This window comes from Cyprinodon tularosa, unplaced genomic scaffold, assembly GCF_016077235.1.
Source record: "Cyprinodon tularosa strain WSP-4 unplaced genomic scaffold, ASM1607723v1 ctg130, whole genome shotgun sequence".
Taxonomy (NCBI): Eukaryota; Metazoa; Chordata; class Actinopteri; order Cyprinodontiformes; family Cyprinodontidae; genus Cyprinodon; species Cyprinodon tularosa.
The window spans coordinates 1,762,266-1,778,951 of record NW_024038115.1 but is presented as its reverse complement, the minus strand read 5'-3'; the positions used below and the strand labels follow the sequence as shown (position 1 = coordinate 1,778,951).

General features: G+C 39.0%; 1 protein-coding gene across 1 annotated transcript; it reads right to left on the bottom strand.

The window, feature by feature from the left end:
- Window positions 1-1,502: 1,502 nt before the first annotated feature.
- On the bottom strand, window positions 1,503-14,884 carry LOC119778179 (E3 ubiquitin-protein ligase KCMF1-like). The gene is made up of 7 exons (XM_038277315.1): window positions 14,728-14,884; window positions 11,515-11,682; window positions 10,166-10,305; window positions 6,307-6,408; window positions 5,167-5,347; window positions 2,928-3,246; window positions 1,503-2,810 (listed from the first exon to the last, which is right to left on the bottom strand). Exons 1-7 carry the CDS (start codon window positions 14,741-14,743, stop codon window positions 2,483-2,485), a joined length of 1,254 nt encoding a protein of 417 aa, XP_038133243.1. The 5' UTR covers window positions 14,744-14,884; the 3' UTR covers window positions 1,503-2,482.
- Window positions 14,885-16,686: the final 1,802 nt, after the last annotated feature.

Sequence of the window (16,686 nt, the reverse complement as noted above, 5' to 3'; positions counted from 1 at the left end):
CAGGGCATTCCTGGAAAGATTTCCCTCTGATCCATGTTTTCTTCATTCATAGATAACAGCTCTCACTGTGGTTACAGCAGTGTTTCCCAACCTTCTTTGGGCATTTTGTCTTACTATCAGTACCCCTCTCAGTAAAAGTATTGATCATCCAAAACTGAAACGTCTATAAACTTGTATAATAATTTGAGCATTTTTTTTTATAATTTTATGCTTTCCATGTAAAAAAAATAAAAAGTAAACACAACATAAATATGTTGCTGGGAAGTTAGCAAGGAATAGAAATTAAAATCATATTAATCCTTATCTATTAAACTGGAGCTCCTCTGAGTAACTCCCCTATAATCACATTTAAACTTGATGATTTGGGAACATAATACAGAACAAAAGTCAGACTGACTTAATTAGTTAAACTTTGTTTTTATTGAGACACCGGAGCTGCTTTGATGAGCTTAGTGTGAAAAACAGCTGATACCAGGCTATATACATCCAGTCTGTTCCTCCGCTTGGTTTTTATGTGTGCCAAAGCTGAACTTATTTTGGTTGACAAAAGTTTGTTTTATTTTTCAATTGGGTCCTAACAAAGCAAAAGAGATCCTAGCTCTATGTAACCTGATTAACTATTTTCATTCACTCCTCGAAATGCACTCACGGACCGTGGGTGGGAAACACCGCTTTAGAGTCCCACAACGTCTAAAATTTTAACCCTCTCCAGGCTATTGTTAGTAACAGATTTTCTTTAGATTGTCTTTGTGTTTTGGATTTCATGTACTTGCTTAGTATCTGCTATTTATACAGATTTTCTTTTACTCTAAATCTTGTTTCACCCTGAAACATTTAAGTGTCACACAAAAAAAGATACATTTCCGCACCTTTGTTTTGCTAAATTTTGTTTTACCAAATTTTACTTTTAAATATATTAGTTAAAGATAGTTTAGAAATATTCATTTTGATGTTTTCTAAGTGAAATCCATCCTGAAGGCAGGAAAAATTAAACTCAAACCTATCAACTTAACTGCACACCCAAATATTAAAGGCTTAATATCCATCAGTTTCTTTTACTCCTGCTTTTTAAGAACAATATAGATGAGGTTCAATCTTTCACTCAGAATCTGGTGAGTTATTGATGGTTAACTGTATGAGGCGACTGCAGCAAATGACAACGTACATCAGAGGATAACAAGACTGCATGAGTTACAACTCGACCTGGAAGGTATGCGTTTATTTTTTTAGACCATTGTTCTGTACATGCTTGCCAGAAAATAGGCAACTGGGGGAGAAAAAAGCAAAAAAAAAAAAAAAAAAAAAAAGACTAAAACAAAATAACCAGACAGCAGGATTTGGGTTAGTTACTTTTCAACCAAAAACATTTTTATTGTCCTCCCAAACTGAAAAGTTTTACCCTGTCGTTTGGCTTCTTTTTGTAAGCCAAAAAACATGCATTGCATTTCTTCAGTTTAGCAGTGGAGGCATACAAAGACCGTTTTTGGACTCGAGATTGATGGAAAGAGCAATACAGGATCCTCTCCTTCAAGTCACATGAGTAAATCTTTGAATCCATGAGATTAATTTGAAGAACACAAGGAAGCTGGAGAAAGAAGCATCTGATCTCCTGTAAAAGACTGAGAGACCAGGGCTCATGTTTCTTCTTAGAAAAACAGTCCCAACCAAAAGATTGCTTCTTCTTTTGCCTCAGAGCTGTCGCTTCTGTGCAGAACATCTGTAGTGTACATAAATGGACACTGGATATGCAAATTCAAACCAAAGTGCCCACAGTAGATATAAAGCCAGGTGGCGTCACATGAAGGGGAGGGGCTTGAGACTTTGATGCAAGAGTTAACCAAACAGTCTGTGTGAGAGAGTGTGTGCGTTGTGAAGCGGCACCCAACAGTTTAACGCCGTTAAGGTGTCCAAACAAGAGAAAGACCTCCCCATCCGGTGACTGTGCAGTTTAAAATGGGCACATGGTGATTTAAGCTCATGCTTAAGTTGTGGAAAACCATCCAAGCACTTTAATTCATCTATAAATACACAGCAGCGTTTTGTTTTTTCCTTTTTTATTAAGCGGAGGGATTCCAGTCGGCCTCCTCTCCCTCTGTGAGTGTATGACGAGTTTTCGCTTAAAAACAGCGGAACTATGCTCTCTGCTAGAGGAAACGGGTTTTGTGGGACTGATTATCAACTTTCATATAGAGTTTTTTAATAATATATTTATATAGTTCTCTTTTGTCTCACACACCCAACACGCTTGCTTGCTTCCACATTCTCTCGTCTCACTACTTTTATTCAATGTACACAACGTAAAACATGGGGTGGAGCCGGGGAGCGACAGAGCTGAAATGACAATCACTGAGAAAACAAAAACAAAACAAACAAAAAAAGCCAAGAAGATCTGCAGTTTTTGTCATCCATTGGCAGTTGGACTGACTGAGCAGTCAGCTAGTCACAATGGTGATTGAAGGGTAGGGTAGGAGTGGCCATGTCATCAAAGGGGCGGGGCAGGGGGCTCTTTCTTCGCTGACGCCGCTTTAGTCGTGGGTTTCATCTTCTTTGGGGCGGGGCTCATCTCCTTGAGGTTTAGGTTCTCCAACGCCACATCCAACGTCATGACCTCGACGCAACCCATGGCCTTGAAGTCGGCGAAGTTCCGCAACGAGCTGTGACAATCATCCTCTTCGGAGGAGGAGGAGGCCGAGGCGTCCTCGTCTGGAAGCAGCGTGGACAGCAGCAGCTCTGTGACAAACAGGCTCCTGTCGGCCCACTGGGCCTCGCAAGCCTGCCGCTCCACCTCAGACAGCCGGGGTTCGCTCAGCCTGAGGGGATCAACACAAGGCTTTAGGGTCTTTTCATTCACCTAATCCAGACACCTTGGACTGCAGAGTATCATCAGCACATTACAAACAAACAGAGGACAATGCAGAGGGTCCTACCTGCTGAGTAGAAACTGGGAGCTGTGTGCAGTGTGCTGTGTGGTGGGCTCAGTTGGCACTGGGTGGGGGCTGGGGTTGTTGGTGTGGTTGGCGGAGGGATTGGGGTTTGTAGCCGTTGAATTTGTGTTTAGGATTGCGTTTGCTCTGCCGCCGCCTCGGCTAGCGTTTCGGGCCGTCTCCAGCTGCTGCCGCGCCACCTGGGCCTGCTGGCGCTCCAACTGGAGTTGCATCTGAAGCTGCTGGAGCTGTGAGGCGGAAGGTCCGGAGCTAAGCTGGCCTCCTGCTGAACGCCGCACCCCTGACAACTGAGATAGGAGCTCTACATGGACCAAAGACACAAAGTTTGGAGTTAGAACATGTGAAGTCCAGATCTACAGGGGACCAGAAAGGCCACATGCCAAATCATTACCAGACTGCCAGCTCTGACTAAAAACCCTTGAGCAAAAAATAGAGAAAGGAAGGAACAGCTTCAAAGTGAAATCAGCCATCTCTTCTCTTTGTTTTTGCCGTAAAGCTACATTTACAGATAAATCTAGTGAGTTCTTTTAAACCGGAGCCGTGGGTTCAAAGCCCAGCAGGTACAGCGAGTCATTAGAAAGGACACTGGTGCTCTGTTTGGACCCGAACACTGCCGCTCATTATGACACAGTTGGGGATGACGGAGCGAATGCCAAGCGCTGAAGCAAATAAAAAATTGGGAACAGGATAAATGAGGAATCGCTACAGCAACAATGCCTCCCACACATGACTGACCTCTCTGGACAAACTTTTTAAAGCCCCCCGATACATGTTTTAGATAGCAGCCTTTTAAAAATCAGGTTCAGCTGAGCATTTTGAATCACTGACAACAAATCATTGATCATTAAGGTGCGGTAACTGTCTGTTCTTTACAGCTGCTGCCATCAACTTACAGAGCAGAACTGTTTTAGTTCTGCCACAGTGAAAAGTGTTTGTTCACCAACATCTCTATCAGTTATAGAGCAGACTTTGACTAAGCCACTCCAAAAACATTTTGATTATTTTGAGCCTGAATTCTTCCCATCTTAGAACTTCAGACTAACAGATTTCTTTTTATAATTTCTTTAGGTCAGGGCATCGACCCAATCCCAAACCACCCCTAAGCACTACCCTTTGCTATGTAGTGTCACTCCCAATGAGGTCGGACTCAGTTGTAGAGGGCATCTTGATTTAAGGGGGAGGGGGTATAAATGAGAATGAGATGGCCTCTTCCCTCCAACAGAAAAGGAAAGCAGGCATTGCTATGGTAACACACTGCCACCCCATATGCATGGCCGGTGCTCTGTGGTGCAGGTTAACATGACACCAAACATTTCTTAATAATTAATTTATAGTCAAAATTATTTCAAAGAGGACATTCCATTTAGTAATTTTCATAACTTGTGGTTTTCTGTCAGTATGAGAAAAATGCAGCATATCAGTGGAACTAACATTTGAATGCATTTGTTTCCGCCGCGCTTAGTTCGCTGTTACACCCGCTGTCAAATTTAGTACAGTCTCATTATTTAAGAGCTGAACGGTCTACTCGCCCTATCCACTACGTGCCTTGGGACGCTCTTTTATGTGGTGGACCCTCCACAGACAGAGGGTTAGCGCTCAGGGGGCGGTGTGGGATCGAGCTACACAGCGTTGTTCTATGATATATTATAGCCAACTTGGTGTTTTCAGACTAGATGAATTTCAGTGATTTCCAGTCCTGCAGGTCAGACAAAGATTAGGTTGGTTCAGACATTGTTTCCATTCCCAATTACATTAAATCATCCATGAAAACCTGCTATTTTCTATGAAGTGAGGTTTTCTGGAAAGTTAATGTTTATCTGAACCATTTATTTGCCAAATAGAACAACCACAGGACTCCATTTACAGGAAAATAAAAAAACATCAGGTAGCCTTTTTTAAAGAAGGCAACAGATAAAAACTTCACACCCAAGTGATTTGTGATCAAAGTAAGCAGCCTTATTTTTCAGTGAACCTTTGCACATGTCGTTTGTCACATTTAATTAAACATAATGTTCTCAAAACACAAAAATGCAGAAAATTAGACGAACATGCAACCAAACCTTCTTGTAAAATGATTGAAAAACATGTTGCAGGCACCTTTACGCTCTTCACATGTCAGATATTTATACTAAATAACTTCCATTTCAAACATTATAATGAACTTCTGTCTACAATTAGAAATGTATTTATTTAGAGCAGATTCTGTGAAGCATCTCCTCACCTGCTATGGGATCCATGGTCTCTCTGCTGTAGTTGGCGCTCTGTGAGGAACTCTGACTGGTGGAGAGCCCCCCTGTGGTGCTGCTGGTGAAATGCATGTTAGACCTGCGGGCCCGCGGCCCCCCTAACCCGCGGCCAGGGTGAAACATCCTCCTTACGTGCCGTACCCCACTGGACTCGTCGTGAGACTCCCCATTAAGGAAAATATTGAAAGCAACAATATTCTACCATTATTAGGCGTCTTATTTTGCCATAAATGTTCACATATTCAACAGACCCTCTTGTTTTACCAACACAATAAGACTGACTTTAAAGAAACTACTTCTGCATCCTGCAGCCAGAGGCAGCGCTTCGAAAACTGAAAACATTTCCTAGTCAGGCTGTCTGTTATTTTAAAAATATATACATTTGCATGTTTTTATAATCTTACCACTGAAAAACAAAGAACACTGGCTACACAACCAATCCAAGAGCCTGTCTGTAAAGCTTTCTGATGCATTTGCTCCGAGTTTCATTTTCATTGCATTTCTGCCTCTTTTGTTTTCTCTGAAGCACTTGTTCAAAGTATCCTATAAATAGACCAGCAGGCTGATGTCGTCAGACCTGAGGCTATTCTAGATAGAAAGTATTTCAGCTCTTTCCTGACAAGCAAACCAACTGATTTCATTACAAGCTGCTCAACAACATCCCGCTTACATTTAATCATCACCTTAAAAACGTGGTGCAGGGTTTTTACAGCAATGCAAGTCAATTGTCTTTCTTTCACAAATCCTATTTTCTGGCCTGAATGGGTCAAAAATGTACATTGCCACATTTAAGGGTAGTTAAACGAAGCAAATGTGCTCTAATTCAATTTTTTTTTATCTAAAACCCACCTGTGCTTCAACTGAAGAAATCAATAGTGCAAAAAAACAAGTGAAACCGAGTTGTTTTTCTTTTTTGCTACTGCATTTATGGCATGTACAGACCTAATAGTCCAAATAATAATAATTAGGAGCATTGATTGGGTCTGATACTACAGGCAGCTATTTTAGACATCTGTGTAACGGCAATCTCAAGGTTAGATATAATAAAACATAAAAAAGGGTATACATTTGCTTCTCTGGTTATACACATGTCCATCAGGGTGGAAAAAGGATATCAAGTCTCTTGTGGCTCTGTGTTCAAGTGTGAGATGAGCAGCAAAGTCATCAGTCACGTGATTTGGATCGCCACCTGGCAGTGCTGCACATATGGGACATATCTGAAAGAAAAGAGGGGGAAAAAAATTCAGCCTTGACATATCTGATAAAGGTTGGCAATCAAACTGTTTTCTGACATCATCCTACAGGGAAAAAGTTTTCAGTTAGAGCATCTTCTTAGTGCAAAACTTTGCATAAAGGCAGAATGTTGGACTGATAGAAAAAAATGAATACATTTCCCCTGGAAAAGCAACTCTGTAATGTCTGATGTAAAAAACGGAGAACTACAGGTGCACCGATCGACTGGCCTCGATTTTCTTAATGTTGGGAGATTGGGGATCAAACGATACTTGGATGTTAAATCAATCTTCTCCATCAATTGTAGCTACCTCTTCAAAAGCCTGAAAATCATCCACTGACAATGCTCTTGATTTCTATTTATATGTTTCTATTTAAGTGTTTATTGTTTCAAGGGGACCGATTAATTTATTTGACTAAGATGAGAATGAAATATTAAAGGTGTCTTGTGATCATATAACATCTCACAGTGTCAGTTATAAAAACAAAACAAAACAAAAAAAAAAAATAATAATCTGTATTGGTCAAAATATTTTTTGAAGATTGTGGTTCGGTGTTCGGCCAGAAACCTGCAGTCAGTGCTCCCCTACAAAGAACGTCTGCCAGCAAAGCCGTTTAATGAAATACCATGTCCAAAAATTTTCCCATGTACTAAACTCCATTTAGAAAAACAGCATTTAGTGCAAATAAAGCTGATTTTAGATTTTTCTTTTTTTTTAAGTCACATATAGTATCATTTTCTATATTCACAAACCACTAGGGCTGGGTAAAAAAAAAAAAAAAATCGATTTAATTGATTTTGAATCGATTCCTTTACATTTTTGCCAAATCGATGTGTAGGGAATGAGATCGATTAGTTTTATAGTGAACCGCGTGACATTCACATTCAAATAAGCAGGAAAGATGCACTCAAGATTACTTCAAGCCAGACAGCTGCAAATATACCCAATAGATTGACTGAAGACATTACAAATGGGGGCTGACCAGAAAACACCCTGTAGTTGTTACAGATAACCCTGCAAATATGGTTTGTACAGTGATGATAATACAGCTCATGCATGTCTGCTGCGTCCCTGCTGTGTCACGTCTGCTTGCTCGAGTGAGGCTTTTTCACTTTTTCCCTTTTCACAAACAAGTTTGCACTTTTGAGACAGTTTTTTTCACATTGTGAATGGCAGGAGGCTTTCTTACATTTGTAAAACAAAATAAAGGTAAATAACTTCCATGATCATCTCTAACGGGTCCTGAATCGCCTTTAGAGAACAACAGTCAGTCCTTTTATTGATTGGTGGCTTAGTGTGATCTTATTTATGGCTATACGGCAACGTCACTCTGCTTCTTTAAAAAACCAGGAAATAAAATCACATCTACGCTTCTTTAACCAAGGCATTGTATGGAAGTCCTTTTAATGCATTACCAGGTCCATTCAGCTTTTCTTCTGGCAACAGCATTTATACAAAAAGCTGAGATGATGGAGGGGGATATTTTAGGAGTGGACAAAAGTCACATCAGGGGCAGTGGGGAAAAAAAGAAAGCATCTAACCCACAATAACATTTTTTTCCAAAGGCTCACTTTCTTTAATTTCAATACCTTATAACTTATTTCTATTTCTGTTACAGATAAACCAAAAGAGCTTTAAATGTAGGAACAGATGTTTAAAGGGAAACACAGTTATACAATTGAGTTATTCTGGTTAACGGTCTCCCTGAAACTTACAATGAGAAAAATAAGTCTTTGAACACCCTGCTATTTTGCAAGTTCTCCCAATTAGAAATCATGGAGGGGTCTGAAATTGTCACTGTAGGTGCGTGTCCACTGAGAGGGATGCAAAGAAATAAATAAAGAAAAAAATCCAGAAATTACAAGGTATGATTTTTTTTTTTACTATTAGTAAGATACAGCTGCAATTAAATATTTAAACACCTGTCTATGAGCTAGAAGTCTGACCCTTAAAGTTAGTCAGACTTCTATGTCCAATGTCCAACTCCAGTCCATTTATTATCCTAAATTAGATGCACCTGTTTGAGGTCGTTAGCTGCATAAGGACACCTGTTCACCCCATACAATCAGAAAGAATCCAACTACTAACATGGACAAGACCAAAGAGCTGTCCAAAGACACTAGAGACAAAATTGTACACCTCCACAAGGCTGGAAAGGGCTACAGGGAAAATGCCAAGCAGCTTGGTGACGAAAGATCCACTGTTGGAGCAATCAGTAGAGAATGGAAGAAGCTAAACATGACAGTCAATCTCCCTCAAACTGGGGCTTCATTCAAGATCTCCCCTCGTGGGGCCTCAATGATCTGAAGAAAGGTGAGAAATCAGCCCAGAACTACATGGGAGGACCTCGTCAATGACCTGAAAAGAGCTGGGACCACCGTTTCCAAGGTTACTGTTTGGTAATAGACTAAGACATTATTGTTTGAACTTATTCATGGAACGGAAGGTTCTCCTACTTAAAGCAGCACATGTCAAGACCCGTCTTAAGTTAACCAATTAGCATTTGGATGATCCAGAGGAATCATGGGAGAAAATCATGTGGTCAGATGAGAACAAACTAGAATTTTTTGGTCATAAACTAACTGTGTTTGGAGCAAAAAGAATGATGAGTACCACCCTAAGAACACCATCCCTACTGTGAAGCATGGGGGTGGTAGCATCATGCTTTGGGGGTGTTTTTCTGCACATTGGACAGGCTGACTGCACTGTATGAAGGAGAGGATGACCCCCGGGGCCATGTGTAGGATGCATGTCAAGGTTTTGGCTTGTTCAAATATTTTTTTGCAGCTGTATCATACAAATAAATAGTTAAATCCTGTATTGTGATTTCTAAATTATTATTTTTTTAGAATATGTTTCTCACAGTGGACCAGCACCTACAATGACAATTTCAGATCCCTCCATGATTTTTAGGTGGGAGAACTTGCAAAAGAGCAGGGGATTCCAATACTTCTTCGAGATCTGGACAGTTTCCAACAGAATTTTAAGAACAAACCTTTTAACAGCATCTCTTAAATCTGTGTACCAGCGTAGAGGCATGCTGCCCCACATCTATATGAAACTATATCAACTGGTAGATCTTGTCCAGTGCTTGTATAGCCCACAAGAAACTGCTGCAGATTCTCAGCAGCGGTGTAGTTTTTCTAAACTGATCCACTCCAGATGACTGTTTTCACATCCTCTTTGTCTGCCATCTCTATCTTTAACAACATGCATGGCAATAAGTTCCTCTGAGCACATGTTAAGCAAAAAGATATCTAACAACTATTTACAGCAGAAGGAGACAGGCTGAAAATGAAGGGCTTCGGTGCTTTCCAGGAAAAGGAAGGTCAGAAGTAATGACATAAAGGAATGTTTTATACAGTGATTAAACATTACCCACCCCTTTTTTTCTCCCAATGTGAACCTACAGCTATTTCCCAGCACAAACTCATCAGGCCTTTCTCCATATTGGCCTAACAAAAAGCCTGTGTTTTGCATGCATATGATCATACAGCAGTGAAATAAGCAAGTGAAAATATTAGCCCACAGAGACCTATGTGAAATACTTCAAAATATTAACTTTTCACAAGCAATTAACCTTCCCATTAACACTAGCTTCCATAGTAACATTCAATCATCTTGATTTATTTGCAACTGACGTTTGACTCAGACTACCACTCAAAACAAAATGCTCCCAGCCCAGACATCTAATCAGGGTTACACATCGACGGCTGTAAATCTTTAAGCGCCCACTCACCACTTCTGTGGAGGTCTCTGTATGCTCTGCAGCCACGTGTTCCTGCAGAGAGATCTCTGTGTAGCCCATCCTGCCACAGTAAGGACAGGTGAAGGCCTGGGGCTGCTCCACAGAGAAGGCTTCTCCACCATAGTACAGGTCTGAGGAGGGAGAAAGAGATACTACATTCAGCACTGGTGTATGCACACAAGCATTTCAAAGTGCCTTTCATGCACAGCATGTCACATAAAACCATCTAAGAATGGAGAATCTAACAAATAATATATTTACATTGTTCTTACACAGACAGGGATCTAAAACTCCAGCTTTTAAACAACTGGTGCCCAGCATCTATCTGGTGTGTTTTAGTTCCAATAAGCTACAATCTAAAAATTAGGTTATTAGCTGGAGATGTATACATGCAGAGGATAAAATTCAACTCTTTTATAACACACCGGGCCAGTCGCTTCTGATCTAACAAGCTGAAAAAGCTCTGATTACATTCGTTAAACATGGCGCAGCGCTGGTAAGAGAGATTCGGACAGACAAAACAGCGAAACAATAAAGAAAACCGACTACGCTCTGGCTCCCGTCCATGTTGCTCTATTATTTACTTCCCTGATTTCCGTCGCACTCATCAACGCTCACTCACCCAGCGTGATGCCGTCATGAGACAAGCAGTGGTGGGAGACAGTCGCCAGTGGAAAAGCGGTAATATTCGGATGCATTGATTTGGGAATGCATCAGAATGTATAATGACACTGTCTGTAGAGGACTAGAGTTTCAGACCCTCTATAAAGGTACTGCAAGTCTGCACATGAATGTATGTATGTAAATGTATGTATGGTTTCTAAGATAGCTATGTCTGAAATGTGGAACCCACCAGTTCATACAGTAGACAAACAACTGACAAAATGGTTAGCATAGCATTAAACAACTGAATCACTGCTCAGGAGTGGGGAAAGGTTTGCTTGGTCAGCCAGACTAATTCATGTGGTATATTAGTCTGGATATAAGCTGGTAGAGCCGATCCCAAAAAAAAAAAAAAACTACTGCTGTGACCCAAAAAGCTCTTAGAGCAGCCAGTTTTGGACATTTTAACAATATAAACAGCTCTTTCAGGACATAATTAAAACATCACACTGTTGCAGCTCAAATGCTGACTGTTGGGGTTACAAAAGGAGAGTATTAAGCCTTACTACCTACAAATGGTGTAAGTCAGCCTGGCCGACCAGGCTAGCGAAAGACAAATATGAATAAATTTGAATGACTATTCCTTAGAGTCACCATTTGCAAATAACTGCTACCTTCAAACAGACAATTTGGACCTTTTATAGACTTTTTCCAAATGTGCCATTAGGTTTGCTTACCAAAGTCAACTCTAGTTAATATACACTGCATGGGATGCTCTGTGCTGTGTCTGGTCGTGGTCGCTCCGCTTTCGTAGCATGAGGCGCACAGATCATAGTCGTAGCAAATTAAACACTTGTACCGCCGACCTCTGAAGTTGCCCTTTAAACACGCATCGCAGCTCACACCTAAAAGGAGAACACACAGCACAACCAGGGTTAGAAAATCTGAATGAAAGCCTATTGTGTACATATATATATATATATATATTATAAATAAAATGAAGAAAAATAAAAATTAGGAAAAGCAAGATTGGGCATCATGTGTGATCAAGGAACACTTAACCAATAGCTAAGTACTTGTTCGCAAATGCAAAGGTAATACGAATTAGACGTCTAAAAGAAACTAACTAGATGTCTGGATAACTTGCTAAAGTGTACAAATGTTTTTTGTTTTTTTTACTCTTCCTAGCTTCATTGAGCATTTTAGATAAATAAATGAGGGAATTTGACAAAGGATTTTATAATAATCCTCAAGAGAGTGTTCACGGAGCATAGAGAATATACATTTTTATTTCTTCAACCTTAAAAGCTGCATTAATATAGACTATTTGAATTGACAAGGTTTAACCAAACATTCTCCAAGTGATTTAGTTCAGAATAAGCAAAAATTAAAAATGTCTTGCCTGATTCATACCTTTAACCCAGTCTAACTCTTCCAGGAACTGTTTTGTCTTCATCGTAACTTTTTGAAAGCCATTGTTGACAACAGTCATTTATTTTTAAGGCATCTAGTTTTTTTTTTTTCTTTTTTGAAACAATTCACAATGCTTCAGGGTTGAACTTGAATTCTATGCTCATAATGACATATTATCCAATGTATCTTTATAAATAGTAACGACCTTTCCAGACCTAAATATTGCAAAGTTTCTTGGTATTTTTCCTTATTTGCAACAAAACATTTACTGACAGGAAAATGTGGATGGCTGCGTTTCACCTTACAGACAAGAAAACTCCTTTTATGCTGGGTCTTTAATTACCCAAATAGTCTGTTATCATACTTGTAAGTATCTGTAAACCAAACCAATTAGATTTTTGAAGCACATGAGCACAAGCGCAAGATCACCAGTTAAAAAAAAGCATTCAAATCTTTACTAAACTAGCTACAATTTCTAGGTAAGAAATAGGTATAATAGCAATGCATTTTGTTGAGCCAGAAAATGTTTTTGTTGCAGTAAGAATGCGTTCATTTGGATACATCCAAGGACTATGATGTTTACCATAACCCCTAAAAACACGAAACATTCAAAGATAGGTATTTTATGGTAACATCTTCAAAATGTTTTTAATTTAAGCCAATAAGCAACTTTGGATTTTGGGGTTTTTATACCAATAACTTTATCACATACGCTGAGGAACAATAAATACCGTACTCCAGCTGTCCTAATTTATCCTACTCACTTGATCTTGATATTATTTGAAAGGTTTTACACTCAATGTTTTTTTTTTTTTTTTTATTTACCCAACATATTTAATGATTAGATGGATAGATCGCAACCAGTGCAAAACATCTATGGTTGCCTAGTAGCTGAGATTTAGAAATTCAAAATGTTATCTCCAGTAAAAAAGTTACAAAAGAAGGATAACCTCAATGATAATTCATATTTTATAGGTGATTTAATAGCAGTTTTCTGGCCTATCTTTAAAAAGCCTGAACTGTGAATTCCAATTTATTTATGTTTATAATAACCGACACCATCAGGTGTTATAAGGTCACAATAATGTTACAATCTTATCTAATTAAAAGGCACAGAACTAAAAAAAAAAAAAAAAAAAATTTTAATTGATTACAAATAAAGACTTGTCTTAACTGTACATTGTAACTTCTGGTTAAGTTCTACACCGCAAATAAAGATAAAAAAAAAAATATTTCAATATAAATCAAGTTAGCAAATGACATTTCATACATAAATAATACAATTTTAAACATACAAAAGTATAATAATCAGGTACACCAGTCAAGTTTTGGCTATTTAAAAATATAATAAAGATCAACATTTGAAGAATATACTATAATAGAAGATTAAAAACAGCTATTTAAGCACAATATCATTAGCAGTTTACAACTATGAAGTCATATTCTTAGAAGGTTGATGCTAGTATTCAGACATAAGAAGCAGATTTCATGCTATATAAATTTAAATATGAATTTAATTTTATATGTTAAAACCTGATCGTTAAGGCGGCTGTGATTTAATAATCTGGATTATTATCTTTAAAGTTGCAGGGAATCATATCAGCAAACACTGTTTAGCTGTCCTTTTATTTCCTTTTTTCATACCAACTGCTAAAGTCTTCAACCATGAGCGACAATAAACTGTATATGAATCCAGGAAACATTTTATTTATTGTGAATGACTTAAGATTCAGGACTATTTCGAGTTCAGTCTCACACAGACAGCTAACTTAAATCAGGCAGTAAGTTGAAGACAACTGACAGCAAAGTTCACAAAAACACAAACATGGAAACTGAGGCCGTCCAGGCCGAACTAACCTTTGCAACTTACCAGCTGCTGATGGCCAACATGTAAAACCGAAAAGCCAATTCACTATGTTTCACACATTTACAGTAATATCACAGTTAATACATCTGTTTACATGTTACTCGAACAAACCACTCAAAGCCAAACAAGGTTGGTGACAAGGACGAGATGATTGTTGTTTGCAGTTCGTCAGCTAGCTAAGCTGAAATCTACAGGCCGATTTGAACCAAGAACGAAGCTAAAGCGACAAACCAGAATCATTTCCAAGCTTACAAATCCATCCGGGATCCGCTGTCCTCTAATGTTGCCTATTTTCGGCACTCCCCTTGCTCCTCAACGATCACCTACATTACCACATAGCTGCCTTGCTAAGTTAGCGCCATGCTAACGCGAACTAGCCTCTTCCGCTTATGTGACAGCGCTCAATAAAGTGGAATTTTTAATATTTGCTCAAATAGGAACTAAAAACGGACAGGCAGCTATGTAAAATACATTCCTTAGGACCAGATAAAGATACGTTTTTCAAAAATATCAAAGTGCAGATGCTGCTAACACTACCCAATGCTAGCTAAGACGAGCTGCATATTGTGAATTCGTCGGCTAATGGCAGTTAGCCGGCGTTGAACTGTGTCAACGGTTTCTTAAGAGATTTTTGACCCGTCCTTCGGTCTGTGTTGATATGGCGTCTTACCTTCATGGCGGGACATCCTACGAACACTAACTCAGCCCTTTAGTTGGGCTCCCGAGGATTGCAATACAAAACGATATGAGAGAAGAGAAGAGAAGCCGGGGCTGGGTGCCTGTCCCTGGCCTCTTCCCTCATGAAGGATCCGGTTTAGCTTCACTGCTCACCTCCGCCTCTTGCTGTGTCACTGGCTATCTGTTCTGACCACATGGGGGCGCCATCGTCTAACTTTTAAAGCCCCGGTTGATGCGCATTCATACTGAGGTCAAACTTTTTTTAATTTTATTTCATTGCACTAATAAACTGTTACAAATTGATTACTGACATAAACATCAGGTACAGGTATTATATCAGGTATTATATATATATATATATATATATATATATATATATATATATATATATATATATATATATATATATATATATATATATATATATATATATATATATATATATATATATATATATATATATATATATATATAAATTCTTGGATTAATAAAAAACACATGATGCCTTTAACAAAAAAGGCAATCTGAGAGTGAAACTATTACGGTATCATAGTAATATTTTTACAAGGGATTCATTCAACTCAGTTTATTTATATAGCGCCAATTCACAACACGTCATCTCAAGGCACTTTATAGTTCACCAGATCATACAGTCAAATTGATTCAAAGTTTTCTATCTAAGGAAAACCAGTTAAATGCATCGACTCATCGACTCATGCTTGTAGCGACAGTGGAGAGGAAAAACTCCCTTTTAACAGAAAGAAACCTCCAACAGTACCAGGCTCAGTGTGAGCGGCCATCTGCTGAGGCCGACTAGGATTAAGAAACACTCTTTAGATGATTGGGTATCACCAGTATCTTTATCTCTCTTTCATTGATCATATCTCGTGACATAGGTGATTGTTAGAACATAGAGGATTCTGTATATCTAGAGCTCCACTTTTTGGCTCGACTTTTCCTTTCCAAGAAAAAAACGCACCAGCACTCCCATTAGCTTTAGTTTGTCCAAAATACAGGGAGACCTGAACTCATCTGCTTGAACAGAGGCTGACGTCCATGCATTAGGGATCAGTATCCACTCTTTTTACCATTTTTTTTCTCCATTATCTGTAGAGATTCGTCTTCTTTTACCATTTCGAAAGGCAAGGAAAGGAATATGTTTCGAAAAAGACAGAGAGAGACAGAAGACCCCCACAATGCATTTAACAAAAAATGCAGTATTTCAGATTGTGATATGTGAAGACTAAATTCCCCCTAAAAATCCCAGGTGGGTTATCAGGAACGCATGTAAACATCTAGAAAAGCCTCCACACCTCATATGCAAACCAGAGACTTTACGAGGGTGAGGTAGGAGTGTTTTCCATCACACGACCCAGTTAGTATTGTAAGTGTTTCCATGAAATGATGCCTTTTTTAAAACAGTATTCCTTTTTATTTGTTTGTTACAGTGTTATGATTTCCGTTCCCCAGAACTAAGCTTTAAGCATTAGGTTTATCGTTGAAACATCCGAGTTCAGGACCTATGATTTAGTCATGTCTAGCAGAGAGTTAGCTCTTATAAAACTCTATTAAGATTCTTTAAATGTTTTTAACAATGGTTTTATGGATGGGTTAAAGCTCCTCCTGACTCTTGAACAATGCTGGCACTTATTTTTTCTGCTGCCCTCGACAATCTTAGATTTGTCGGATTGTTTAAGTTTCGCGCTGTGGTTCTTTACCACACGGACCTCACAGAACAAACCATTCGACGCAGTACAGAACCAAACTGGCTCACAGACCAAGACCTGACAGTTTGCTGAGTGGATGGAAAGAATAACAGGAGCCCTTCACTGGAGACTCCTTTTACTTTCAAGGTGAACGTGACTGCCAATTTCTGACATCAGACATAGTCCGGGAAGTACATGGGGTTCTTTCTTAGTACTTCATTAGGAGTACCAGGGATTTACTTTGG